This window comes from Thamnophis elegans, chromosome 2, assembly GCF_009769535.1.
Source record: "Thamnophis elegans isolate rThaEle1 chromosome 2, rThaEle1.pri, whole genome shotgun sequence".
Lineage (NCBI taxonomy): Eukaryota > Metazoa > Chordata > Lepidosauria > Squamata > Colubridae > Thamnophis > Thamnophis elegans.
Window position 1 is genome coordinate 85,488,707 of NC_045542.1, and position 19,245 is coordinate 85,507,951.

General features: G+C 40.1%; 1 protein-coding gene across 4 annotated transcripts in view; it reads left to right on the top strand.

Moving 5' to 3' along the window:
• Window positions 1-10,170: 10,170 nt before the first annotated feature.
• The window catches only part of JADE2 (jade family PHD finger 2), a 196,641-nt gene continuing 187,566 nt past the window's right edge, over window positions 10,171-19,245 (top strand). Inside the window, exon 1 of one of the 4 annotated variants that reach the window (XM_032211899.1) lies at window positions 10,171-11,081. Coding sequence is in view for 1 of the 4 variants with exons in the window: in XM_032211902.1 (XP_032067793.1) it covers window positions 11,336-11,350 (15 nt within the window). In the remaining 3 variants the exon portion in view is untranslated. Of the gene's footprint in view, window positions 11,082-11,124; window positions 11,351-17,280; window positions 17,643-19,245 lie in introns of those variants that run through there. The other 3 variants (XM_032211903.1, XM_032211902.1, XM_032211900.1) reach the window with 3 other exon arrangements.

Sequence of the window (19,245 nt, forward strand, 5' to 3'; positions counted from 1 at the left end):
GTCTTTGAGGAAGGATGTGAATCATTAAAAATGCAACAAACAAACCATGTTGCTGTGTGAGCTGAACTAGAGGACACCTTAGGAAGGTAGCTCAGATATTAAAATGTGTCCTAGAACATAACTGCATGATCAACAGCTTTCTCCCAATCCCAGTAACTTTATCTTTAAAAAAAAAAACTTCTGCAGGAAGCTGCATGTTTAGGACAGAACTAAGATGAACACAATTAATTTTATAGCTGTACCTAATACATCTTCCTTCTATTCTGGTAAATATCCTGTGACGTGACCTATATTGTACTATTGTGGCAGTACAAATATGCAATGTCAGGAATAACTGTAGCAAAGTGGTTAAGCAAAAAATAAAAATAAAATGCCTCAATGCCTGCAGTTTCAATGCACCTAGGAAAAACGCTTGTTGAAAACCTGGGGTTCTTCCATCAATTGTTGTAGACTTGACTGAGCTAAATGGACCGATGTTCTGGTTCCATTTGATGTGATATTCTATATAGCTAATGAAATATCTGAACATACATAAATAACTTCTATGCTTAAAAGGAAGGATGGCAAAAAGATGTCACAATGGATGACAGTCCTCTGTGAGGCATCCTTTGGCCTTGTTAGGCCTACCAGAACCATTATGTCGTATTAAATTATTCATTTGGAAGAAGGGTACAATACTGTACTGCTTTTGTGACAAGTAGCAGGATACATGTTGTTTCTTACGATTTTTCCGGTTGTTGATTTTAGGATTGAATTATATAATCTGAAATCCATCTCAGCAAAGCTGGATGTAAATTTTATTCCCCAGGATGCCACAATTTTATTCTCCAGGACTGCTGCTGTAGCATTTCTTTCATATATTTCTATCATGCTTTTGAGTAAGTCTAAACATGGCCTTGTGAGGCTCCCTTCCCTGCCCTGGCCTGCCTTCCCTTCCCTTAATCCATGCAGTATCTAAACTCTAACAATGTTAATACTAGCACATCTCCAGGAAGAATTATCTGCAATTAACTTGGAACAAAACATTAGTATAAGCCATGCATATTATATTGGGACAATGGACCATTCTGAAATGATAGGAGATGAATTTCTGGATACATTCAAAAAGTTCAGTGTTGTTATAAAGGCTTGTTTTAATAAAAGAAAGATAAATTGCTAATTTTGATGTAAGTAGAAGCATCATCACACTATTTGTCATTGAAACATTTGCATACTTTAGTATGGTTTGTTTTTGTTAAATGTTCTTGGCTAGGTGGTAGAAATGTTAAGTAATTTTCTCACTCTTCTAAGACATTTGTCTCCAAAAGCATCTTTGGGATCTAAGTCTGAAAGAATCTGTGGGTAGTGAATGGAAAGAATGACAATGAGGAAAATTTTATATGCCAGCAGGAAGCTCTTTTAATAAGTAAATGATCTGCAAAAGGTCAACAAATTCAGTAGGTTAACATAACAGAAAAAAACAAACTTTTGTTAGGCTTGTTGACAAAATCAGCTTTTTCTTTAAGGTGAAACTTTTAATCACCTTTGTTTCTACTGTATTTATTTTTTTAATTGATGGTTTCTTTAAAAGAATGTTCCACTTCTTTGTGCTTGTGACAATATATATATTTTATATCATTTTGTTGCACCTTCATGTGGTTCATCCATACATACTGGGGCTAGTTATCTCTTAGCGAGGCTGTATCTTCAGTATTATGTATTAATACAGCCCACGTGTGTTTCAGGAAGAGGTTTACCTGATGATTCTTCCCTATTATGCAGGTAAATTCTCTGTTTATAAAACAGAAGAACACTCCCAAACAAGACTATGCCTTTTCCTGTTCCAGGAACAAAAGTTGACTAGACTTTTTACCAACATTAGTGATGGGACAGACACTAAGCTAGTTTATAAGGCACATAGCAGGCTATATCTGGCAGGCAATTCTCTTCTTTGACTTTTGTTTCCTATTGCTCTTAACCTATTGACAGAATTGATCCTTGCAGTGATCTTAAGTTAGGCATAGTTTTGAAGTGGATCACCAAACTATCTGTGGTAGTTGAAGTGTTGAATTATTCAACCTCTACTTTACTAGCCTGATTTTGAACCAGTTACTATCCCTCAACCCACTTACCTCCCAGGGCTGTTGCAGATATGACCAAATAAAGGGGAGCCTCCCTCATGTGTACTTGTTTGAACTCTTACAAGAAAGATGGGATAAAAATATAATCATAAATAAAAGAAATATCTGGGGAGCAAGGAGGAGGAGAACAGCATGGTAAGTGGGTAAGATCTTCTTGTTCCCACATTGTGTAATAATTACTCAGGACTTCTGAGGACATCCATGGCGCTCAAGCAAAGATAGAATGTTCTTTTCTCCCAGCCCCTCAATCATGTCTTAGCAATAACATTTTTGGTGCCCACACGATCATCTATTTGCTTTGTAATTTCCTTCTTTTCTCCTCAATTAATATTATTCTGTTTCTTGGGCTTCTGCTATTACTATCAACTATGTAAATGCAATACAGAAAACCTCTAGGCCAGTAAGCCATTTGACCATTTGATCCTAGAATATGAAAACTGACATGGTTTATTTTTCAGCCTCCCAATATGCCTTTGCTTATAATATTAATAATTAACAAAATTTCTCCCAACAAATCATCCTGAAATAATTTTTAATGCTATTTAGATAGTCTGATTTCAATATGAGCCGAGGTGGCGCAGTGATTAGGGTGCAGGCCACTTCAACTGACTGTTATCTGCAGTTCAGCAGTTCTAATCTTACCGGCTCAAGGTTGACTCAGCCTTCCATCCTTCCGAGGTGGGTGAAATGAGGACCCAGACTGTGGGGCAATATGCTGACTCTGTAAACCGCTTAGAGAGGGCTGAAAGTCCTATGAAGCGGTATATAAGTCTAACTGCTACTGCTATAATACTAAGCCATAATGCAATGTTTTGATGGAGGCATCAAATAGGCAAAAGTTGGGATTGACACATGTAAAAGTCTTCAGCAGCAGCAGCAGTCTGAGTTATATTTATGGAAGAGTTTAAAAATTTGCGATTCTTAGAAACCTAACTAGTTACAGTATTAATTTTAAAGTGTATACAAATCTAATAAAAGATTAACTCTTTATACCATAACATGTGGTAATTTTAATTGTGTCTTCAACATGAAAAGGCTACATTTCTTGCAAATAAGCAAACAGAACAAGGAGCACGGACTTAATAAATCCAAATTAAACAAAAACAGAGTGGGCTTCATCCCCTGAAATTATATTTCTTCCAACTGCAAAACTGTTTTGCCTTTCTGACTTTAGTAAATAGAGAAATCCTCTACAATTCCTAGTGAAGTCTGCACACCATTGTTGCTTTCTATTGGCATAACAGGAACAATTTCCAATTAATGAAGTAGATGAACTTAGAAGGGCTAAAGGAAAAGTTCTTCAATAGCTGCTTATTTACAATACAATACAATACAATAGCAGAGTTGGAAGGGACCTTGGAGGTCTTCTAGTCCAACCCCCTGCCTAGGCAGGAAACCCTATACCGTTTCAGACAAATGGCTATCCAACATCTTCTTAAAGACTTCCAATGTTGGGGCGTTTACAACTTCTGGAGGCAATTTGTTACCCAATTATTTATTCCAGAGATTCTAATTCATACTCCTTCCCAGATAAGTAAAAGGTTGGCACTTATATTTTAAACATATAGGGATCAGTGCTTGTGAGAAAATATGAATAATAAGGTAAATGCCTACATTAGGTCTGAACAAAGTCCAGGAGCCTATGGAGAGCTCTCAGAATTAAGAGAGCTTGAAATTCCAATCAGGCGGACTCATATTTTTTAAAGAATACTATGTAAAAGGAAGAACTATAGTAATCTATCATATATCAAATTAAACCTCTGGATACCTGCTATTCATCTGGAAAGTCCTTATCTCTTCTACCAATGACCTTTCCTTTTGCCCAGCTCCAGAAAAATAGAAATTTACCTGCCAAAAAACCAGAAAAATGGAATTTAAACCAGGGAAGATTCTTGGGGGGAAAAGGGATAGTTCTTCAAACTACTGTTTGTAAGATTAGATTTTCAAGGGAAATTCTTTTTATAAATGATAATAGCCAAATTTTAGGATATTAAAAAAAGGTTACAAGACAAAGAAATTGTATTTTGATGATACAGTTATGCATGCATAGTTCATTTCTAAAGGGTCAAAAGTTTCAGGCTTATCAGTGTTTACCATAGATTCAGTTTCTTTGACAAGATGTCTCTGAAGATTTATAGGGTTTATGAACACATACACATAGACTGAATATATGATGAGAGTTTCAGAACAATCTTTGTTCTGAAAATATTCCTGTTCTTCTTGTACTGTTCTATAAAGAATCTCTGTCCCCTTGCTTTTCAGTGAATACAGAGTAAAGAAAGGAGAAGCAAGACTTTGATCCTGAGACAGGAAAAGCAGGAGAAAAAATTGATGTCCATCATCAACCTGTAACCAGAATGCTAATGACCACTGCTTTCCTTTTTGAGACACTATAAAGATTCACATATTTATTTATTGATTGATTGCTTCGCACATTTTTGAACCACCTATCCTCCTCAGACATTGCACCAAACTATGATGTATTTTGCTTTGTTTTGAACTTAGTGTGACATGTGAACCCAGCTAGTATGGCTTAGCACCGGGATGGCGAACCTATGGCACGCGTGCCATAGGTGGCACATGGAGCCATATCTGCTGACAAGAAACGCGCATGCCAGCCAGCTAATTTTCTGTCTTCCAGACGGCTGGGTGAGCCTCCGGAGCCAGGGGAGGGTGAAAAAAGGGCCCAACGTTGGGCCAGAGGCCCTCCTAGAAGCCAGAAACTGATCATTTCCGATCTTCCAGTTGGCCCGTTGAGCCCATTTTTTCCCCTCCCCAGGCTCCGGAGGCTTTCCTGGAGCCTGGAGAAGGTGAAAACGGCTTGCCTCTCTCCCTGGAGGAAATACCAAGCTCATCTTGGAGCCGAGTAGTGCAGTGCACGTGGGGGGGGGGGGGGAGCTTGGGGAGACTGTGCGCACATCTGCATATGGGACCGCACTTTGCATTGTGGGTGCCGTTACACGCTCATGCTATTGCACGCACGCCCTCACATTTTTGGCACCCAACAACAAAAAGGTTACCTATCACTGGCTTAGCATTTCTGTGTGAAATAGGCCTTTCTGGCTTACAAACCATAAATTAAAACTTTTGACCTACTATGATATATCAATCCTATAACTGAAACAGAATTGAAGGTTTGTTAGGTTGTAAAAGGCATTGCCCCAGATTACTCACTTAATTCATCTTTTAGAAATATTAGATGAATCAAGGAATTAGAATGAGTCTCAAATGTGCTTTTCAAAAGCTAACTGGATTTCTTGTTTTTTCCCCCTTGAAAACACTTCAGTCAGAACTAAAGAAGCTTCTTGGATGAGAAGCGAAATGTTTCAAGGAAAAAAAACACCAAGGAAGCCCAGTTTCCTTTTGAAAAGCACCTTTGGGACAACCATGATCTTGATGATTGACAATCTCCATAGATGAATTAGAACAAAATTTACGAGGAGACAAGTATCGTATATTCTTGTAAGTCATTTTGCGGCCTTCTCCTGAAACTATAAGAATTGCTATAGGCATCTGAAAAAGGGTTAAGAATTGTGTTTTTATTCCACTTTATACCCATTTCATATTTGCCATCTATCTAAATAAATAGTCCACAGTCCTGCCAGCCCAGGAATAGAAGTTACAGCTCCTCCTATAAAAGGAGTAGCAAAAAACATAAAACAAAACAAGGATGGAAAAAAGAAAGTCCACTTAGGAGACGAATCCTTTGTCCCTGATGGAATAGTCCAGATCAGGAAACAGACCCCACAAGAAAAACTCTAGTTAGAGGCTAGATAGACTACTGTAACAAAATCTTGCAAGCCTGATTCAGCTTTCTCTCCCCTCCCACTTATATTTTAGTGAATCAGGGAGGAGTCTATTTATCTCTTTCCCAGTGCCTAAGGAATGTTTCAGCCCTCTTTTTTTTATTCTTCCATGTCTTCAACCTTGAGGATGGGATATCTCTTTCTTCTCACACTGAGACATATGTTAACTGTGGCTGCACAACTGTGTGCATCTGTAATACCTATTTGTCAATTATAAACATATCCTACTGTAAGGCTCAAAATAATATGCACAAGGGACTTTCCAGTAGGGATACTCATTCAGAAACTAACAAGTTGTCTTCATCAAGCCGTTATGGGCCTTTAGACTGGAGTGAAGATATATTATCTGTAAGCCTGCTACAGCAGTGATTCATTTCTTTTGATCTGTGGCCAACAGTCTGCTGATATTGAATCCAAGGCTACACTAGATTTGGGTAACAAAGTCTAAAAAAGTGGGTTTGAGAATGGGAATCTTAGTCCATGTCCTGGATATCAGCTGCATCCCTATAATAAATAGATGCTATCTTTGTTTGAATTAATGAGGTACATTTCTTGAAGAAATTATCTATCAATGTTGCAATGAAAATTCTCTGTTCTCTTACTTGAGACCCAACAGACATGCTCTGTTTTTCCTGACATATATGATAGTAAACTACTAATGTTCATATATGTAAATGTATATGTCAAACTCCTTGATTTTGACAATTTCTAAGAGTGAAGCTTTTAGCCACAATTCTAAATGATATTATCTATTATGGAGTTCTATATTAATGGTTTAATAATATACTCAACACACACACACACACAATTTGATCTAGTGTTAAAGAACCATGCTAGAAACCATAAGTGTTAGTCTCAACTTAGGCATGAAAGTCAAGTGGGTGTTGTTAGGCCAATCACTCTTTCTAGGCTAACCCAACCTCACAGGGTTGTTGTTGCGGGGAAATAGGAGGAAGGAATATTAGGTATGTATGTCCCAGAGGTGGTATTCTACAGGTTCTGACTAGTTATGGAGAACCAGTAGTGGAAATTTTGAGTAGTTCGGGGAACCGGTAAATACCGCCTCTGCCCTACCCCCCATCTATTCTTTGCCTCCCAAGTCCCAGCTGATCATGAAGGAATGGGGATTTTGCAGTAACCTTCCCCTGGAGTGGGGTGGGAATGGAGATTTTACAGTATCCTTCCCGCCATACCCTCCAAGCCACACCAAGCCCACCAAACCATACCACACCCACCAAGCCACGCCTACAGAACCGGTAGTAAAAATTTTTGAATCCCACCACTGGTATGTTGCCATTTTGAGTTACTTACAAAATAATAAAGATGAGATAAAAATACAATAAAAATGCTTCACTATTGCTTTTTATGCTTGTATCTCACTTGCCATATTGGCTGATGTATTTCAGAAGTAATCTGTATGAGTGATAAACTCTTTATTTTTAATAAAAATAGGGCCTGCTAATTCAAAGTAAGGAGTCAAAGCAAAATATGGACATTTATTCTCTCAATAACATCCTGGGGTATGCAAAACATATATGCAGCAACCAAAATAGTCTTCCTTCAGTGATTGTCCACAAGATGTTCCTGTAACTTGATGTAACAATGGAAGTCACAATGATATAACTTCCATTGTCCTCACTCAGGACATGGTTGAATGATGGGGGATGGCAGACCACTGTATTTATTATTTATTTAGCCTACGATGAGAACATGACAAGGAAGTATATACACACAATCCACGTAATACCACTCTATTAGGAAATATGGCAGGAGACACTTAAACATATGATGATGATGATGATGATGATGATGATGTGTCATCAAGTCATTTTTAACTCCTAGTAACAGATGATCTGTGTGTACAGTGCATTGACTGAGTAACAGACATGACAGCCTGCTATACTTGATATTTATTCAATATCCTATTTAAGGGAAACCTATGTTTTAGCATTTGGATCTAGTCTGTTCAAAGTTATCTCCAAATCTGTTGTTAATTGCGAAGTTGTGTCCGACCCATTGCAACCCCATGGACGTTCCTCCAGGCCTTCCTGTCCTCTACCATCCTCTGGAGTCCATTTAAGCCCACACCTACTGCTTCGATGACTCCATCCAGCCACCTCATTCTCTGTCATCCCCTTCTTCTTTTGCCCTCAATCTTTCCCAGCATTAGGCTCTTCTCCAGTGAGTCCTTCCTTCTCATTAGGTGGCCAAAGTACTTGAGTTTCATCTTCAGGATTTGGCCTTCTAAAGAGCAGTCAGGGTTGATCTCCTCTAGGACTGACTGGTTTGATCACCTTGCAGTCCAAGGGACTCCGCAGGAGTCTTTTCCAACACCATGGTTCAAAGGTCTCAATTCTTTGGCACTCAGCCTTTCTTATGGTCCAACTTTCACAGCCATACATTGCAACTGGGAAAATCATAACTCCAAATATACTGCAAGCCAAATTTGGTTTACATTATTTTCCCTATTCTTGTGATCTCCAAATATGTTTATGATTTCCTTTACACATTTTGAAGCCTCATTATATAGTGTAGTATTGAAATTGTGTTTCAATATCTGCGGAAAAAGGGTGTCCACGGTACGGAGGTAAAAAAAAAAAGCGCCAGGATGGTGGTCATAATCATGTAATCAAAGCTCCTACCTGTTTTTACATAGGTCATGATGCACATAAAAAAGGTAGGGCTTTGATCATAAGGTAATGGATACCATGCGGACTTTTTTTTTACCCTCTTCCTGCAGATACTCTTGTTGATAGCTATTTATACTGTGAGAAGCATTATCCAGCCCACATCAGCTGTTTAAGACAGGAAGCTTCCCTCAATTAAAACAAAAATCCTAGGATACGGTAACTAATATAATTTTGGATAGCAATACTGTAAGGATCTTTATCTGCTTTGTTTTCACAATACGCCTCTCATTTTACAGTCGGAAAAAGGAGCAAAGGCCAAGAGACAGGAGGACTAACAGGCTACAGTCAGACCTGCTGCTCGCTTGCTGTATGTAGTGCGACCCTCCACAGCTAGAAAACATGCCAATCTGTCGAGTGACGATTGGTAGCAATGATAACACTTGAATCCAAAACCGGAGCAAGCAATACCAGCTCTGAAAAGGGAAAAAAAAAGTTCTCCCAGGGACTGAAGGAATGGGGCCACTGAAAAAAGGCTATCAAAGTTCCCGGACTGCGGGGGTTTGCAAAGGATGCCATCCAGGTCTAAAGACTGGTGTCTGGAACGGGCGGGAGCCGGTCAGGTAGGCGGCCTGTCCCGCTCTTTTCCTCTCTAGGGTGAGTTAACCGCCCTTCTTCTGGAAGTCGGTGCCTGCCTAAAGCAGCAGCGGTGGGTGTGGCCAGCTGGATGTCGGAGCAGTTCTCCGTTGCCGCTGCCGCCACAGGGAAACAGACAAACACCCTCCCAGCCACACGGCTTGAAGTGCATTGTTTGTGCATGACAAGGTCAAGTCGAGAAGTAGAGGAGGGCGGCCCTGGGGCTTTTTCTTCCTGTGCAAAACGGCGCAAACTTCGTTTCCCTCGCCGCTTTCCAGGAGCCTTGGAGAGCGAGCGAGCCCAGGGAAGAAGAGAAAGGCTTCCGGGAACATAGCAACCCGGCTTCATGGGACGAAGTGTGTGGGGGGGTGTGGGGAGAGGAAAAACGACCTTGCTCCGATCTTTTCGCCCGCCTGGCACCTCTCCTAAAAAATAAAGGAGCAAGTGCTTTAAAGCCAGCTTAATCTCAGCCCAAGGTGATCCCGGAGAACCGTTTCCCTCCACAAACCGCCGTTCGTCTCGCCGCTGAATAACTTCGGGATCCGCGGGAGACCAAATGTCGTTCCCATCTACATTTCGCCCCGGTTACTTTGCCCCCTGCCCGCTCCTCGTGCACGTTTACTCGGAGGCGATCGCTCGCCCCGCCCCCCCTGAGAGGTTTTGGGGTTTGTTTTTATTTTTTTAAAAAATCGGTCCGAGGGTCTTTCTCCCTCCTTTTTTACCCCGTCCCCCTCACTCCTGCGCTCGCCCTCTCCGCTCTGCACCTCATCTGTTATTTGTAAGAAGCGTCTATTTGACGCAGGAAGAAATGGCAAATTTGAAGTACGTCATTAATATGGCGCCAAAAGATTTTGTTAAGTATAAGGTTATTTTTCGTAAGGTTGCAGCAGCAGCAGCGGGTTTAGCTGCTACGCCTTTGCATAGCTTCGAGGAGGTGAAAGCGCTCGCGGCGGCGGCGGGGGGGGGGCGCGAGAGAGGAGACCGGGTTGGGGGTGTGTGTGTGCGTATGAAAAGCGGAGGAAGCGAAGAAAGTGTTACAGCTCTTGTGATCTGTGCATGCACCGCCGCCACTGTTGTGAGAGCGCGCGAGGCTGAAGATCGTTGCGAAAGTGACCCGGGCAGGCGAGGGAGGGAGAGCGCGAGGGAAAAGCGAGTCCGCCTGTGCAACCCGAGCCTTTTCCAGCTGCCCAGGGCACCAGAAAGACAAGAGATGGGGACTCGGCGCACCGGAGGGGGGTGAAAACAAGGAGAGGGGAGGGAGGGGGTGGGCGAAGAGTGCGCCGGGGTGGGAGGCAACACATGCCGAGCACAATCAGGGATGGGACCCACGTCTGCAGCTGCACCTGGACCTGCTGCTCGTCAGGAGGGGGAAACAACAAGCAAGAAAAGAAGAAATTGAGAGAAGGGGGGCGAGGGGCGAACTCGCCAGCATCAGTCTTCATTTATACAATCCTTCGGAGAAGTCCGTTCTTCGCCAGCGAGGGGATTAAATAATAATAATTAAAAAAAACCCTAGGCGCAGACGTTCGGGCAATTGCACAAAGATCCGGAAAGAAGTCTAGAATTTTTTTTTTTTAAAAAAGAAACAGAAACACGCACGCAGGGCTTGCTGGATTTTGCACAGAGCGGCCATCTCAGCTGGAAGCAATTCTTTGGATTTTTTTTTTAAATGCATCTATGGAGTTACTTTGTATCTACTCCTGAAAGAGGAGGGTATCATCTTCGGATCCTACGAGGAGGGGTCGTTCTCCCCTTCCGCAATGGTACCGGGCTGATCTTTGCAAAGGGAGATTCCGTAAGCGTTGCCATTTCTGGAGCATCTCTCGCTTACCCCTCTCTGGTAGCCCGACGGAGATTCTCAACTCTTGGGAGGACGCTCTCTCCCAGCCAAGGTAAAATGGGTGGAGGATTACTCCATCCCCCCCCCCGGGTTTTGCGGCTTCTCTCTATTCTCTCCCTAACCTCCTTGCATTTGTTTTACTGCTCCCTGACTGTACTGCCTGCAAAGGAAGGGGGGGGGGTGTGCAGCGTTTTTTAGAGATTGATTGCGCATGTTGGTCAGTCATGTTTTAAAAGGGAGGCGGTAGGAATGTAAACAACAACTTTTTAAAGGAACGGAAGCCTCGGGAAACGGTTCCTCGGATTAATGACTGCGGCAGAGGTAACCCCAGAAGGTCTTAAGGGGGTGAGGGGGAAAAGGGACTCGCCAGTTTAAGACCAACGGGGGGAGGGCGGGGAAAGAGAGGACACTGAGAATTAAAATAGGGTTCCAGAATATGAACCCAGGACAGGGGGGGGGGGTGTTGGAGGGTTAAAAAAAAACCCAATGTGCGTTGCATGTGGGGAATAACGTGGGTGTGTGTGTGTCAAGTCGTGCAAAAGGGGATCGCGAGGCAGTTAGGAGACGGGAGTTTCATTTTTGTTTGAGACGCAGCACGTTTTGGAGCATTTGCCTGTCTTGAAGCTGGTGCACCCACATGATCGGCTCCTCTCACGTGCTGAGGTTGTGGGGTTCCTGCCAAGCTCCTGCAACAGACATAAACAATGCGCCCAGGAGGCAAGCAGAAGAAGCAGCGCAGTCTTCGGCCAGGGTGGGAGAGCCCCACGGGGCTTTGAATGGCATCAGCTTCTCTCGGGCGCTGATGGCTTTTGCAGCCGCGCCGTAACCTAGCGAAGGATGGCTGGGCTGCGTGGTGGTGGAGGGGGGGGAGGGAGGGAGGGAGCGAGGACGAGAGTCACGCCGCTGGGGGATCCAGAGAGATTCGGGAATGGAAATGTACAGGCAGCGGCTGCGATTGAGCTGCGCGGTGGAGCTGAGGACTGTAGGGGGCGTGGCTGTTGTTTACCTTCTCAAACTCTCTCTGTTCCCAAAGGGCTGCTCGGGGGCGTCTCATCTTTTGCATCTCTGCTACCGAATCGCTCCCGCCCCTCTATGCCCGCCCGCGGATACGCGGGCTGCTCTTTCCTCCCTTCTCGGAGGCGTTTTCTTCCACCCGGTTTGCCTGCCCCCTTCCCTGCATTCCCTCACAGGCTTGCACTTTGCCTGCGGTAGGCATTCCTTCCGAAAGCGTCTCGTCGTTGCTGCTCTGCTGTTTTCTCCTGCCGCCATCCCTCTTCCCTCCTCTTCCCTCCCTGTCGTTTTGTTGGGGAGGTGGGTGGGCAGCCTTTTTCTTTAGGCTCCCTGCTACCAAAAAGAGGAGATGGTCCCTTTTTATAAGGGAACTTGCCTCCCTTAGTCATGGGTCCTGTCCCGAACGCCCCCTTGCCCATCATTTTTCTGATGCGAGATAACTGAAGGATGGTGAGAGTGAAATTTGTATGTGCGTGTGTGTGTGTGTGTGTGTGTTGGAGGCTTTTCCTCTTCTATTTTGGGATGAAGCTTGTTCTCCCTTCTCCTCGCTCACACCTCCTTTTCTGCCATAGGGGACACCTAGATCTCCCTCACAAACTATGGGCAGCTTTCTGGACAGATTGTTGTGGGGAACTGGTGTTGCTGGTGGGACCTTCAGTCTTCTCAACAGGGAATTTCAGAAAGGAAAGACAGTAAAGGGTTAGAATCTGACTTGGAAACTAGAAGTGGCTCCCAATTGTCCCATGCATCTGCTCCTCCCCCAATACACCTTTCCCCTTTTATAATTCCCAATCAGATTAGTCCAGGTTGAACTGCTTTTTAAGAGTATTATCCTTTCTTCTTAGCAAAACTCACTAGTTTATCATTTAGTAACCGTGTCTCTTCTTTCCAGTATTTCCTTCTGTCCTGTCCCCTCTTCCCAACACTTTGTGTCAACTTCATTTCACCTGCAGTTTTTGTCCTGTTTCTGAATTCTTGAACCTTCTGTCCAGAAACTTTTTTCTACCCACTTATTTTTTGTCACCACTCAGTGTTGTTTTTAAATCTTATGGAAATGCTCACATTCTCACTTGGTGCTGTCTTCCCCAGTGGGACTCATTTCTAATCCCTGGTGATAGCTTAAACCCTCCTTGATGCTCCAATAATACCTTCTATTCTAGCACAGTGGACTTTGAGAGCAGCATACTGGCACTCACTGGGCAGCCCTGCATATTCTTAATGCCCTCCACCCTTTTACCACTCATATTTTTCCTTCTTTTCAAGGAACTATGAATACTTTAATAGGAATCTAACATGTTGCTTAGTGTATTGTTTTTTTATTCAGAAATAGTTCTAAAATAATTTCTTACCTGTGTCTGTTTGTCCCTCAGCTAGCTTTCTTTGGTTATCTTATCTTTTCCCTGTCGTATCATTATCCCATTCCTCAGAACGAGACTCTATTATTCCTGCTTTTTTCAAGCATTGTTTTCATTTCAGTATTTTACTTTCCTTCCTTACTTCAGAGTTTAATTAATAAAACCTTTTTCCTGGGGGGGAAAAAAACCTCAGCAGTATCCAGAAACTGTTTCTTTACATGATTTGATGGTGTTATTATGGTTGGTCAGAGTCAGCCAGATGTTTGATTGCATTTGGAATTATTATCCACCTGTCAAAAGTCCTTCTCAAGAATCTGGGATAGGCAGATGATGTTATTAGATGTTGTTAAAGGTATTGTTACAGGATGTAAGCTGTTCCAAGTAAAACTGTTTTGCAATTGACTCATGGTGATTTTTGGCAATGCTGATGGTGTTCAAGAAGTGCTCCAAATGATGTGAGATTGTAGCAAGGCACCTAGTACTATCTTTGCTTCCTTTTGCCACAGTTCTTTTGTTATTACTGTTATTATGTCTTGAATATGAATTCATCTCTTTACTTTTTACTCTTGAAAATTTAAAAATGTACACAGAAAATGTCCGTATTCTATTAAATTATCAATATATTAAGTGAAATAGACAGTTCTTAGTTTAATGATCTATCAAACAAACACAACTATATATTGAAATTAGTCTATGAAAATTGCATTTGAAGTTTAAGTTTGTGGAGATTGAATGTCCTTAGCCACATTTTTAAAAAGTCAAACTTTGAATGTACTCTATTAATAAATGATCTTAATCTTATGCACAGTAGCCTTTGGTTAGCAAAAAAAAGTTGCTCCTTCAGGAGTCATTAAACCTAATGTCTATTGAAAAATAACACCAAACTTACCAAAAATAAGATCAAACTTAAAAGTTAAGGCTTTTGGGTGTTAATTGAATACAGTACTATTTGCTCAGTCTATCATTGGTGCTAAGAATTCTTGACTTTTAAACACTTCCTGGGTACTTAAGTGGAAGCATAATTGACACTTAGTGGAAAAGTGTGTAAAGATGTTAGTTTTGCTCTTCTGTAAGAAAGTTCAGCTTGAATTTTGATAATCAAATCAGTTAAAACCAAGAAGAAAAACTTGCTTCTTACAACCTAGTTTTATTTATTCATTTTGTTCCATAAGATTATCATTAGAATGTATCTTTAGGTAGTTACTAATCCTCTTATTATGATACTTTGGTATAGAGAACATGAAGGAATTTTACCATTAATACAATAATGAGAAAAGTTGCACCTGTTGAAACTGTCTTTGAGTATATTAGTCAACGTGGCATGTCTCTTGGAACTAAAAGTTGGCTTTAGTTTCTGTTTATTTTTTTTGTTTGGTATCAAGTCAAAATGAATGAAATAGGAATACAGGTATTCCCTTGATAGCAACCCACATTTATCACTTAAATTTCTAGTGTTAACATAGAATAATATAAAAAAAGAAAGAAAAAGAAATTGGAATGTTTTGATAATGAGAGGTTGATATCATCTTAGTATGCTGCATATCAGTTTTGTTTCAAATATTTTTTATTTAAAAGACAGTGCACTTTATCATCTCACAAGCTCTTTAGATATTCTTAGAAAATTTTAAAAAAATGATGGATGGGTGCAACTCAGTACTTAGTTTGAGACAGCTTATGTGCCAAGAAAAATAAATTATGGTAAGGTGGTAAGGAGCATCCTGAAAAAAGACTGAGAGTTAACATTTGACCTATATTGATACTGCACATCATGTCTATCATAGCCATTTGACTGTGATATATGTCCACTGGTCCAACAATGTTGCCTATTTCGGAGTCAAGATGAATACCAACATAGACACCTATAAAGTATGCATAAATATTGAGGAGAATAGGAAATTACTAGTAGCAATACTGGGCTTCAGTTAACCTTTAAGAGTAAGTGTCCTCTTCAGCTAAAAGTTGTCCATAGAAGCAGAAAATATTTTTTTTTCTCACTGCTATTAGTGGAGTTCACCATCTTTGAAAATCTTTACTAAGTAATTGGAAATTTGCACTCTTGGTAATAAATGTAATATCTTGAAGTAACTTGATCCTCCTTTGCTACCAATCACTTTCCAAAGTAACATGGTTACTTTCTGTATAGTGAGCTAAGCTGTCATAGTTATATTTATTCATTGCTATTCTAATTTAAACACAGTCTGTAATGCTTCTGACTCCCTGTATCTTAATTATTTACATTTTTACTTAATACACTTTTGATTGGTCAGAGAATTAAGAAAAATAATGGTTAAAATGCAAAAGAGAAATTAGAATCATAAATATGGGTATCTTAAATACAGAAAATATCTTTGCTATTGAAGTCACCAAAACAGCTTGTTTTATATTTCAGAAAGATTAAAACAGAATTCCCCAGTTTTGATGCCCTCTAGTTGTAGTGAGAAAATTCCCTCTAAAGGCATACTGATTGGAAATTCTGGAAGTTACAATCCCAACACATCTGAAGGATTCCAGGTTGGGGAAATTTAGATTAAAAGTTCTTCATAGAATCAAAACATCAAACATTACTAAAGCACTATGAAAATAATAGCAATCAATATGTATTAAATCCCTCAATAAAAACAAAGCATGCTCTTATAATGATAGAATCCATTAAAGCTGAACTGAGCAATATGTTATCATCCAGATCTCACTGCAGCCTTAATTCCCATGACCCATATTTAACATACTGAAAATTCGGGATATAGTGGTTGTACCATCTTTGATTGATTATGTACCATCAGGTTGTGGTTGAGTTTTAGTGACCATATAGATAGATTTTCTCCATGACAATTCATCCCTATATACGGGTCTTTCAGGTCTTCTAATAGTTCATTCATCACCATTGTAATTTAGTCCATCCACTTTGTCATCCTCTTCTTTCCGTCTACCTTTTCCAGCCTTGGAGTTTCTCCTGATATCTTGGTCTTTGCATAATGTGTGGAAGTAGAATAATTTGAGTCTAGTCTGGCTGTAACCTCTGGAAGATGCTTTATTGTACATTCTTATGTTAATTCTTTGTACTTTTCCCTAGTATGGTTGGGCAAATTCCTCTAACAGCTATTCTTTAGTTAGCAAAAACTCTTGATTTTAGATGGAAGGTGCATGGCTTCTGGGATTAACATGGGAAGCTCTAAAAAGAGATTATAGATTGCTGAATGATGTCAAACAATATCTCTCAGAATGACATTTTCATCCTATGATTATTTATGTAAAGATTTATATGCTTACTTGCAGGCATTGAAGTCTCAGGGTAGCTTTGGAAATCATAAAACAAATGCAACAATGATAAAAACATAAATATAATTGCACAATATAGCAGAAGACTATAAAATGAAACTACAAAAACCGTGGAGTGTAGTAAAAACTACTAGATTAAAACCAACTAGCTGATAGACTAGAAAAATAAGCAATTAGAAAGTCTTAGTCTGATACTGAAATCAGGCTGGCCAATTCTCACACTGAACCTACCTGAGAAGACCAATCCAAATGCAGGACGCCACAATAGAGAAGACCCTCCGGTTACTGCCTATCTATATTCATCAGAGAGCACTTGAAAAAAGTTTTGAGATGGCAAATATTAACTTTGGAGAAGGCTCATGTGAGTCAGCCATTGTGTCATTTGTGCCTGAAAAGGTCAACCCTGTCACTCGTTCAGAAACTATCCTGAAGTTCAGGTCTTGGCAAGATGTACTTCATATTGCGAGATCTAGACGTTGTGACCCAATTTGCAGTCTTCCACCTGTATTTGAACTAACAATTAGGAAACATTTCCATAGCAGCTCCCTATCCAATGCATATATTATATGTGGGTATATGCATACTTTTTATTTATTTATTTTGTTATGTTTATGTAGTGTATATTGGAGGTGATGACCCTTTGAGAGCTGTATGCAATGAAATTTAATTTTAATGTATGTCGATTAATGTACATTCAAAGTAACAATAAAGTTGCTCTAAGTTCTCTCTACTGACCATGCAGACTGGAGTTCCTTAGAATTATACTAGCTCATCAACATATAGAGGCTATGTAATATCCACTCTGAGTTGCATATGTAATCAAATTTTGGAAATCTGGCCAGGATTCAGCTTTAGTATTTAGGCCCTTATACTGTGTTATCTGTTGCTGTTACAAGATCTCAAATATTGCCTCCATCATTCCTTTTGCTAAACGGAGGAAAGAAGAAATACAGAACTTCCTGTCATCAAAGGTTAGAAGTAAATAATACAGGAAAAAGATGGACCATATATTGTAAAAAGTCACGTGAAAGTGATTGAAATTACTATGTGTCTTCCACTTAGTCCAGAAGAATGATACGGTTGATGATAATACAATAAACACATCTGTGACACTGAGGTGAATCCATTGGTTTACTGTCTCCTGGACCTCCCTCCCCAATATATTTTATTGACAAAATCAGGTTTAAATGGAAATTGAAATCTAGAGATCTTAGAGATATTGGAAACAATGTGTAAAAAGTGAAGGTGCAGCACTTAGTTATCATTAGTGGTATTGGGATGCATAAAATATTAATGGCAAGATGGTCTGGCTCTGAGTATAATATTTTTCTCTTAGAATTGGGTTCTTTAGTACAGTGGTCCCTAACCTTTCCGGCTTGACAGACCAAGGAGAGGGGATGTGATAGTTTTGTGTGAGTAACAGGCATAAAACTCCATTTGTGTGAGCGGCGAATGGAGCTTTGTGCATGAGCACCTACCACTTGTGCAAATGAAGCTTCATGCGCAAGTGCATGCCACTTGCGGAAGTGGAGTTGCATGCATGCACCCCCTTGCCCAGCAACCAAATGAGTCGCAGCCCAAGAGTTAGAGACCCCAGCTTTAGCAGACCCCAGCTGTTATATCTAAAATTACAATACATGAATCTAAAGTTGAAGAGTTTCAACGCTATGGGAACCTTTCCAACTATTCAAGTAGTGTTTAATTTGTTGCTGCTGTCTGATGTATTCATATCTATTTTATTGGTAGATATAAAACATGAGTGGCATAATATTCAAATATTATGTATATATTAATTTAAGCCTTTTACAACAGATTAACTTGTCCAACACCAAAGCTTTCTCTCATATATTTGGAATTGTGTGCAGTTCATCAGCATAGTTTGGTTATACAAGCTGATTGTAATTTGCTTTTCATTTCCATGAAACGTGCACACACAGCTGATGGACATGGCATTATATATTATATTGTTACCTTCAGCTGTATAATGTCTTAAGTGTGATACCGAAGATAAAAATTGTAAACACATGAATTGAAAAACAAATTGAAATCTGCTTAATCACGTTTTTTTGGCAGACCGGGATTTTTCTCTATCAATAATCAGAAAAAACTTCCTTCCTTAAAAATAAAAAACCAATTTCCAGGATTCTAAATGAACTTTTTACAGTGCATGTGTATGCATATGCACAAAGGTTAAATATGTTAATCTATTAAATGAAAGTGAATTGGTTACATTTGTTTTTAGAGATGGCACCTCTTCTGCACGGTAAAATATGTTAGCTGCTTATATAGCCAATGTTCACTTTTAAAAATGAAGAGGTGAGATATTTCCTTTGAGTGTTAAGGAAAATAAGGATAATAGCAAATTTCATACCTGTCCTTTTATGTATAGCTTATAATGGACATTATCCCCATAGAAATATTATAAATCATTAGATATTAATGTTAAGTTACAATGAAGTATTAAGATTGGTAGATATTGATCCTGATAGGAATGAGTTTCTCTTCCTTGAAAAGTTAGTTAGGCCCAATAGACAAATGTTTAAGTCCATTTTCTTGAAAGTTGTGGTGTCTCTG